Source organism: Cnephaeus nilssonii, assembly GCF_951640355.1.
Source record: "Cnephaeus nilssonii genome assembly, chromosome: 2".
NCBI classification, from domain to species: Eukaryota; Metazoa; Chordata; class Mammalia; order Chiroptera; family Vespertilionidae; genus Cnephaeus; species Cnephaeus nilssonii.
This window is the reverse complement of record NC_137073.1, coordinates 112,323,376-112,333,463: the sequence shown is the minus strand read 5'-3', so window position 1 is coordinate 112,333,463 and position 10,088 is coordinate 112,323,376. Positions and strand designations below refer to the sequence as shown.

The 10,088-nt window shown below is 56.6% G+C and overlaps 1 protein-coding gene across 1 annotated transcript; it reads right to left on the bottom strand.

Moving 5' to 3' along the window:
- Positions 1-209: 209 nt before the first annotated feature.
- On the bottom strand, positions 210-9,631 carry ISL1 (ISL LIM homeobox 1; the record flags this gene model as incomplete). The annotated part of the gene is made up of 6 exons (XM_079780266.1): positions 9,524-9,631; positions 8,495-8,684; positions 5,644-5,903; positions 3,620-3,906; positions 2,322-2,489; positions 210-326 (listed from the first exon to the last, which is right to left on the bottom strand). Exons 1-6 carry the CDS (start codon positions 9,549-9,551, stop codon positions 210-212), a joined length of 1,050 nt encoding a protein of 349 aa, XP_079636392.1. The 5' UTR covers positions 9,552-9,631.
- Positions 9,632-10,088: the final 457 nt, after the last annotated feature.

The following is a 10,088-nucleotide window of genomic DNA, read 5'->3' as shown; positions in this document are numbered from 1 at the left end:
TTCTAGTAAAATCCCATGATTGTCTTCACAGTGTTGCTACCATATTACCTTGTCATTAAAACAGACTTCGTGCATTTCATGGAGCATTCATTTTCTCAATTCAGTTTCCATGGACGGGGGCGTTAAATACTTTTGGTTCGGAGTTCAACGGGATCGGCTCCCACCGTCTCCAACAGGGGGGGGGGGGAACGCATCTGCGCGAATGTTCCTCAGGCCTCGATGGGGCTGGCCACCATGCTGTTGGGGGTGTCCGGGAGCTGCGAGGACATCGAGGCCACTTCGCTGCCGGTGGAGTTGGAGCCCGGCCCTCCCTCGGAGAAGTTGACCTGCGTGGAAGGTTGAGAGGTGAATGAAGGAGGCGCTGGCCGGATGCATACAAGGAGGATCAATCAAGTGGTCTATGCGGGTGCCTACAGGTACCGGTGCGTGTAGACAGACATGTACAGAGAGCTATCCGGGTATAGGACTCCATTTCGACAGTGAAAGCAAGCCTCCCAGGAAAAGGATTGGAGGAGAAATCCTCTCCATTTCCCATCTTCCAAGAGACCCGTCAGAGCTGAACTGAATTCCCAACATTATGTTGCGTTAAATTATTTAAGAACAAACGTGTTTCCCACTGTAAGATGGCATCGCGGCTGTCCCACGCACGCTCCAGATAAAATCACCCCGCGTTGCCCCGGGAGCAGGCCAGGTCTGTCTGCAGGCATCAGAGCCGCTCTCCTTGAGGAGGAAGATCCATCACACACTCTGACCGCTCAGCTCCTGTGACCGGGGCTCCAAGGAAGAGGGTGGCCGCCTCCGCGGGCTCGCAGCCTGGGCGTCCTTCCCTGCTGGCCCTGCTGCCCGTGGGCCTTTCTGTCTCAGCTCCCTCTCTTCCAGCCTGGCTCTTCCTTCCCAGAGATTATAAGGTCGTGGCCTTACAAATATGGGGCTCCTTTTGGGCCCAGAAAGTACTGTTGCTGTTGCAAAGCTCCTTCTCTGCCCAGCCCCCACCCACGCCTCCTGCCAGGATTCCTACTTCTGCTCACATCCCTCACCGAAGTTTCGGAAGCTGCCCTGCACCCTCCCCCACCTGCCCTCTAGGGTCCAGGATTCACCCAAATAACTCACGAGATTAACCTGACTTTAAAATAAGTGACGGTTCCTCATTCCAGAGTCTACCTTCCTATCCACGCCGTCCAGCTTTCCCACCGGGAGGTCAAAGGACTCCTGGGATTTTCCTAGACTGGCGGACTTACAGACAGAAACCTGGGCCAAGCCTTGGTAACCACTGACTCTGGCCCATTACCTACGTGTGGCCACAGAGGAAGGCAAGGCCCTCCAGGTAGATGTGAGGGTAAAAAGCTAACCTCCATTAAACTGTCATTTCCAAGAAAGGAACAAGCTTTTAGGACAGATCGTATGTCATACAAGATTCTCTAGGGCTGTTTACTATTTAAGCAAAAAAAAAAAATAAATCTTATGTGTACATATATCACAAAGGCCGTATATTTAATGATCTTCTTTATCTTGACCCTTAAGCCTTTTGTAGGTGAAAGGTGAGTTCCTTTTCTCTTTTCTGGATGTGTAAAGCATACTAAGAGATTTTCACATAGTATCTGATGGGTAGAACTCATGTTCCTTTTGCTAAATACGTGTTCGACAGTATGTCATTAAGTGTGGAATTTGAACTCCTATACTTAAAAATGTTTCCACAGTCCTACATTTTACATGAAGGCAGTCCCAGAAAGAGCTATAGTAACACACAGTATCAGTCATATCTTTGAATAACTGGACTCTTTCTTGATGTATTTGAACCCGCACCCAGTCAGGTGCCTGCTGCCCACTGGTTAGGACACTGATTATGCATGTCAACATTACTAAAATCGCTTTAATTTAGGCCTTTAAACACCCATTCTCCACGAGCTGAGGCGGGAGGAAATATACTAATTGCTGATTAAAATGTCAAGGTGCTCTCTGAAGTCCCTCCTCAGCCTGGAGTCTGAGAGGTATGCTTTTGCAACCCCGTCGCCTTCCCACGCATGTCTATTTAGTCAGGCACCTTGAAGTCAATCCATCAAAGCAGGACTGACAGACAATGCAACCTGGATGGTCAAATGACGAACTCTCACAGAAAAGGCTCACGGGAGGTTTGTTTTTCTTGCAAGCCTGCTCCTCCTCTTCCCCACACCACCCTCATCTCTGCCCAACCCTGGGCCCTGGGAGGCCCCCGCCCCCCCCCCCCACCCCTGGGATCTTTCATTTCGGCCGGTTACACCAGAACCTCCTTGCTGGTGGAGATTCGGCCCCTTGCTCGCGCCACGCGGGGAGCTGACACTCACCAGTTGCTGAAAAGCAGGCTGATCTATGTCACTCTGCAAGGCGAAGTCGCTCAGTACTTTCCACGGGGGCTGGTAGCTCTGCACCTCCACCGGGTTGGCCTGCAAGCCACCATCGTGCCTCTCGGGACTGGCGGCCACCATGGGGGTTCCTGTCATCCCCTGGATGTTCTGTGAACGATGCCCCCACCCAATCCCAGCATGTTAATGAGCAAACGCCCTCCCTCCATTGTCTGCTCGGGCTGAACAAATATACCCAGGCACTATCTTATCTCTATTGTGGCCTTTATTGACTCCCTTAATCTGCCGCACCCATGGGTAGGAGCAGGGGTTCCATGTGGTTTCACTGTGTTTTGTTTCTCTGCTTCTGTGGGCTGGACCAGTAGGTGTGCTTGGACCTCATTAAACCCAATTCTCCTGTAACTTCCTTCGTTCCCTCACTCTCACGGCGGCATATCCCAATTCCCAGCCAGCCATCCCGGGCCACAGGCTGGAGGCAGGCGAGGCCTCCCTCCGGCGGGAGACAGGGTGGCCCCCTGGGCCGTTTCCCTGAGCTTTTCCATTAGGTTTGCTCCCAGCGGCTCTCCCTGCAGGGCCACCCCCACCCTCCAGCCCCTGGGCCTGGCGGCTATTGTACTATTAAGCACTAACCAGCTTAGAAAGTGCCCTGGCCCAGGCTGGGCCGGCCTGCCAAGTTTAATGACAGCGGGTTTTATGGCATTTAAAAATAGGGCCAAAGCAGTAAAAAGCAAAAGAGAAAAAAAAAAGGAACTCTTGAGGTTCTTTTCACCAGAAGGCCCGTGGGTGGGAGCTGCTGTGACCAGGGAGGGGGGGGGGGCAGTGCCAGGGCCTGACACCTCTGCAGCCTGGGCTTGACCTTGAGCAGAGGGTGCCCTGTCTTTGCGGGTCACCTTGGGGGACCTCGCAGGCCTCAAGGTGCTGCAGAAGGCCTAGCCGGTGTGGGGCAGGGGACTCAGGGGGCCTCCAGGGTAACCCCCCCCATACCCTGGATTTCATAGAAAGCCGGGCCTTGTCCCTCCCTCCTCTCAGGGCACCCAGAGCTGAGGACCTGTCAAACCCAGAGCCAGGCCCTGCCGCCTCCCGCCTGCTGGGAGGGGGGTCGCTGTGTGGATGGGAACAAGGTTGAGGGGCAGGAGCCCACCCGTGAAGGCTGGGGTGGTGGGCTGGCCCTGGGGTGAGGGGCCGCTGCTCCCATCAGGATGGACACCGAGGCCAGCCCGCCCGCCTGGGCAGCCCGCAGGCCCCCGGCGCCCCCCTCCCCATCTCCCGCCGGCGCTCACCGTCTTGTCGTTGGGCTGCTGCTGCTGCAGCTGCTTCATCATGATGCTGCGCTTCTTGTCCTTGCAGCGCTTGTTCTGGAACCAGACCCGGATCACGCGGGGGCTCAGGCCCGTCATCTCCACGAGCTGCTCCTTCATGAGCGCGTCGGGCCGCGGGTTGGCGGCGTAGCAGGTCCGCAGGGTGTGCAGCTGCTTCTCGTTCAGCACCGTCCGCACGCGGGTCGTCTTCTCCGGCTGCTTGTGCACGTGGGGCCGCAGGGCCGGCTGCCGCGCGGAGATGGGCTCGGCTGCGGGGCGAGGGGCGCCGTGAGCGCGGGCCGGGGGCCGTGGGGGGCAGCCGAGGCGGAGCCAAACCTCGCCCTCTAATCTGTGGTGGAAGCTGAGCAACCGGCGCCCCAGCTGCCTCTGTCCCCGCTCTGTCCCCAGAGCCTGTCCCCCCGCTCACAGCCCCGGCGGCACCCTTCGGCGTCCTTTCTCCTCCCTCCTGGCCTCCCCTTAGCGCCCAGCGCGGGCCCAGGGGACACCCAGCACCCCCACCTCTGGACGCGAGGGCGAAGGGCACAGAGGGCTCCGGGGAAGCTGACACAGAGCACGCAAGGGCGGCCAGAGACCCTGCCAGCCAGGGTGCCCGCAACCCAGGACAGTCCTGCCTGAAAGCCTGGGACTTCCGGACGGAGGGGGCACTCCTGCCCAGGGGCTACCGAAACGGGGCATGTCGGCCGGCTGGCCAGTCCTTGGTCCTCCTTCGCCCTCCTCTACCTGGGTGTTTCCGAAGTGGGCCGAGCCCGGGCAAAGGAAAACTGAAACCCTGCTGGGCGCCGGGCCCCAGATAAGGAAGGGCAGCTGGGAGGTGCGGGCTCCTGGCTCTGCCCCCACACCCTGGCCCCTCGGTGCCTCCCCGCGCGCAGGGCACAGGTAGCCCCGCGCAGAAGCTGCCACCCTCTGGCTCTGTCCCCGGGCCAGCAGGTCGCACATCCCCTGCAGACCTCTCCCAGCTGCCAGCCGCAGAGGGCTGAGCTGCAGCTTTCTCAGCCAGGGCTTAGAGGGAATCGATACTTTAAAACGGCACCGGGCAGATCTGTTCCTGACCGGAAGGCAGGCTTGGAAACAGTGTCTGCCTTTGAGCCCCCTCCCCCCTCCCTCCCCCCGCTGGGGGCCAGGCGACCTGGCTGTTTCTCCTCTCCTTCCTGGGAAAAGGCTCCCCCGACCTGCAGGGTACAAATCCCACACCTTCCAGGACCCCCTAGGGGTCAGGTCAACACCTACGGGGTCAGTGCAGTGTTAGAGCCACCGGCCCGAAGACGAAATTCTCACCAAATCACTTGGCGGGCGCGGTTTAAAGAGGCAGGCTCCCTTTAAAAGGCAATTACTGCAGATTAGCTTGTTGACAGTTTTAAATTACAGCTCTGCGCGAGGGCCTGCCGTTACCAAGACTATCTTTTCTTGTGCATTTCCCCACAAAAGGATAAAAATACTTTTTAAAAATGCTTTGGAGTGTGGGGCAGGAGAGGGATTTGCGAAGCGAAGCGACTTCAAGCCCCCAAACCTCCTTCGCTGGGTTCGGGGAGGCCGCTGGGCGGCCCAGGGCCCCGCCCCTTCATTAGGCGGCGGCGGGCGAGTACCGGGCGGGAGCCGCGGCCCGGGTTCGGGAAGCCGCGGCTGCAAGGCCAAGGTGAACGGAGTCGCTGTGTGTCTGGGCGTGTGCGTACATGTGTGCACAGGGTGTGCATTCCCGTGTGCCCACGTCGGGAGCCGCAGGCCCGCAGGCGTGCTGGCGGCGGCAGAAGGGACAATGGGCGCAGGGAACCCGGCTGCCCCCGAGCCACGCGGCGCACCCTGCGCTCCCGCCCTTGGGTGCCCCGCGGGCCGCATCCGCTCCAGCGACCGGCCCGAGGCTCCCGGGGTCGCTCGCGGCAGCCGCCGGGGCGCGGGCCGGGGTGGCGGCCTGGCCCCGCGCCTGCCTCCCCGCCGGCCTCCCCGGGCCCCGGCGGCCTCCTCCGGGCGGGCGGGCGGGCCGGGCGTACCTGCCATCTGCAGCGGGCGCGCCGGGTGCAGGGGGCTGAGCGGGTCGCCGGCGCCCAGGCTGGCCCGCTCCACCACGTCGTGGTCCGCGCGGCAGAAGAGCCCGTCCTCGCGCAGCGCGAACTCGTCGCCGGGGATGAGCTGGCGGCTGCAGGCCACGCAGCGGAAGCACTCGATGTGGTACACCTTGGCGCGGGCGCGCATCACGAAGTCGTTCTTGCTGAAGCCGATGCTGCACTTGGCGCACTTGATCCCGTACAACCTGGGCGGGCCGGGCCGGGGGCAAGCACAGGACAGCGGTCACTTGGGCGGGCACTGTCCCGCCGGAGACCCACGCTACCGGGCCCCAAGGCCCTGCGCCCCGAAACCGGCATGAACAGGCCCGCCGGGGTCGGAAGAACAGGCGCGATTCGGTCTCGCTCCCTCTCCCTTTCTTTCTCTTTCTCTCTTCCCCTCGGCCTCCTTCCGAACCCCTCTCTGACCCGCGTCGCACCTCTCAGCTCGCCCGGTCCACACCAGGACAAACGCCTCCTGCGCTGAAGCCTGGGCCGCGGCTCCGGCCATCAGTCACAAGTGGGTGCCCCCTGGCCCACGCGTTCCAGACAGGTCTCAAGGCCTGCAACCAGAAGGCCTCCATCCAACAGGAAAAGAGCCTGGCACGCCACTCGGCGTGCAAACACACTCCCCAATGCACAAGCAAAACAACAAAATGAAACCGGGGTGTGCAGATCCGTCCCGCACGAGTCCGCTGCGACCTGACCGGAACTAGAGGTTCCCCGCGGGCAACAATGTAGCAGAAAGTTTCCCCGCGGACAGTCGTCCCTCCATTCCTGTTGTCTAAACCCGCGGTGGCCCTCGGCCCTGGTGCAGGGGCCGAAGCATCCACCTCTAGTTCAGGTTTCGGGGAGCCGGGCCTCTTCCCCGCTGCTGGCCTTCCCTCGGGAGGAACCTTCTGGGCGGCGGGGGCCTGGGCCCTGGGCCTGCATCAGCGGCTACAGAAGCGGGCATTGCTTGGAAAGACCCGCAGAAAGCGGGGCGGGGGCACCTCACTGCCCCAAGGGGAGAAGGCACTGGGAAATCTAAAGGGCCTTCTGTTCTGCTTTTACAGCTACAGGATCTCCACGGGAGGAACACACACATACACACACACACATACACACACACACACACACACACACGCACACACACACGCCCAGGGGTTGAGAGAGAGTGGAGAGGAAGAGGTAAAAGCGATGGGTTCCCTCTACAACGTGTCTCCAGAGCTAGGCACTTGCAGGTCGGTAGGCGATCGAGCACAACACTCTCCCCACGGGGCAGAGACCCTGCTCCCGGAGGTGCGAAGTGAGCGCTCCCTCGCCAGAATCGCCAGTTCACACACCGGCCCGGTAAACAATGGGGAAAGGGCTCATTTGTCAGAGGTTAGAAGGTAGATTCCAAAGTTTGCCTCCCTCCGCCTACTCTGTGTGAGATCTCCCATTTCATAGGATGAGGGCTTTACCTTGCTGGTGACCAAACAATTTGGAAAACCCCTCCCCCTTCGTGGGTTCCCCGATTCCCCACTTCCTCCCACTCACCCCCCACCTCCCTCAAAGTCTTCATAACTTCTCCTTGCACTGCTCAGTTAAATCTATCAAGATTCTACTCACCACTTCATGCTTTTAAAATAATAATAAAAAAATCCTGGATACTAAGCGAGCGGGGGAAAAAATTTAAGTGCATACTTAAATTTTGACTAAACTTTAAATAAGTTCTCAGCTCCAGAAACTGCAGGACTTACAAAAAGTTAATTTTTTTTTGTTAATAGCCACTAGAGAATTTTAAAAATATATAATTTTGATATTTTTAACATAATAGCAAAGGTTATTATCTCTTCTGTTTGTTATTGAAACAATAAAATTTTCTTTAGACATTCGACTGGCTTCCTAAGACAGGAAATGAAGTTTCTCACACATATATACCCAGGTCAGAAGAAAGTATGAGATTAGCAAAGCATGAGGTTTAGACGCAGAATAAACTGAAAGAAAAAGAGAAAACTCAAAGTCCCTTATGTGGTTTTTAGTCTTGTCAGAATGGGCAATTGGCTCATTTTATCAGTTACCAGATTTTAATGTGAGAAAGGAAGCTGTTCAATTATCTAAATATACCAATTGTTCGTAGACAGATGATGGGCAATTTGATCTGCTCTGTCTAATTCATCAGCTCAGATAAGATAAGAAAGAAAAGACAGTCAGATGTCACCAAAGGGTTAATATTTAAAAAGATTAAATTTCCGGTCTTTTTGCAGGAAATATTTGGGCTGGTTTTTAGATTTCCAAGGTAGAAGCTCTTAGCCTGAGAGTAAAAGGCTATTTGCTGTTTCAAAATGCATGTTTAGGTCAAACTTTTATTTTGCCCATGACGCTGACATCTGCAAGGACTTTGTAAGTTACTAATAAAACCCTGAACTAAAACATACAGAAAAGAAAAACACTGCACAGTACAATAAAAATCAATCTTCTTAAAATTTAGAAAACCCCAATTTATCCCTCTATGCATTTTTTGTTTGTTTTGGAAGAGGGAGGGTGAAAAAGAAAAAATATTTTGAGCACCATAAATTCCAAGAGCAATTAAACCAGCTTCAATAACACACAACTTACGAAAACCACTGTCAAATTTTGCGGGCGTTTTCCACTAAAAAGTAAGATGAACAGCTTGGTTTAATTTATGCAATACACGTTCTGGGTAACTTTTGCACGCCAGACCCCACGAAGGCAAACTACGAAAACAGGCAAAGTCACACCAAATAATAAATAAGGCGTGGGGAGAGACAGGGACACCTCACAAAATGAAGGAAGCAGAATAGACGTGGCATACCTGATATAATCTCTTTTACAGTAGGTTTTCCCATCTCTAACAAAGCACGTACAGCTCTCATCCAAATACTGATTACACTCCGCGCATTTCAAACATGCCGCATGCCATTCCAAATCCGGAGAAACCCGCAGAATATACTGATCGTGAATTTGATTGCCGCAACCAACACATAGGGAAATCAGACGTTTTTCTGAAATGAAAATAAATACATGATTGACTAACCGTTTACTTCCTACCGAGATAAACACACTTTTAGTATCGTTCTCTCATAGGGCGTACTCTGGGAGATTTCCTCCTCCCACCCCTCTTTCTTTCTTTCTCTGTAAAGAGTATTGCACTTTGGAATGGTAATTGAAGCGTGCCATCAAAACCCTGACTCATTTCTCAAAAGGAGGTGGAATATATGGAAAATGCAGATTTGAATAGTCCACATTTGTAAGCCCGGCACACAATCAAACCCGTTCATTTTGTATTTCTTTCTCTCCCCTCCTCCCTCTTTGCCACAACCACCGTGCACGATTATGAGTAAGTCAAGTCAAAGAAAAGGTTTTGACTGGAAGCGTTCAGGGAACGCAGGGATGCCTGTTTTCCGTGCAGCGCGCTCTCGAACAGTCCCTGGGACTGGATATTGTTAGCCGGAGCACACATCAATACAGTTGTCACTCGTTCTCTTTTGCAAGGCTAATGCTACTTCACCTCGCCGGGGATGGTGCGTGCAGGCAGACCTTTGCAACAGAATAACCTTCTCAGAGAGCTCAGGGTTCCCGGGGAGGGAGCCACCACTTAGCGCCAGAAGGCTAGGGCTTCGGAGGGCGCCCGGGCGACCTCAAACCCAAGGTAAAGATCCCTTTTCCGAAGATCAGAACCGAGAGCAAAGCATGCAGGCGTGGCGGCCAGGAGCCAAAGCCACCGTCTCCGTGCGTCTCTCCAGGCAATCACTCCAACTCCGACGAGCCCTCGGCACCCGTGCCAGAGAGACCCCCGCACAGACCAGCACACCGAGCCCCACAAGGTAAAAGAGCCTCTTACTTTTTGGTGGATCGCCCATGTCTCCCATATCGGTAAGAGGGAGTAGTGTCCACAGTGAAATGGTGGTTGCACAGTTGGTGCACAGCCCACGGAGAGGATGCTGGAGCTGTGGGCAAGGGGGGGACCGTGGCCCGGGGGCTGCCCGGCCGCCGCGCCCTCGCCGATCGGGGAGTCCAATCGGAGGCGGCGGAGCAGGCGGAGCGGAGGCGCTGCGGCGGCGGCGGACTCGGCGCGGCTCGGGCACTCGCTTCCTTATCTCTTACTCAAACTTCTCTGCTCCAACTCAGCCCCCTCGCCATTGGTCTGACGCAGCGCGCGGGGACGTCAGGCGAGCGCCGCGCCCATTGGCTGCGGGGCGCGCGGCGCAGCTGTTCTGATTATCATATTTCAGCCCCGCCGCGGCCGTGCGCCACTGACCGCGCGGCGCGCCCGCGGGACGGGATTAGGGCTCCCCGGCCCCCCGCGCTGGGGCCGCCGCTCTCCCCCGGCGCTCGCCGCCCGGCCGATCGGGCCTCGGCCTCCCTCTCCGGCTGCCGCTCCTCCTCCCGTCCCCTCCCTCGCTCCT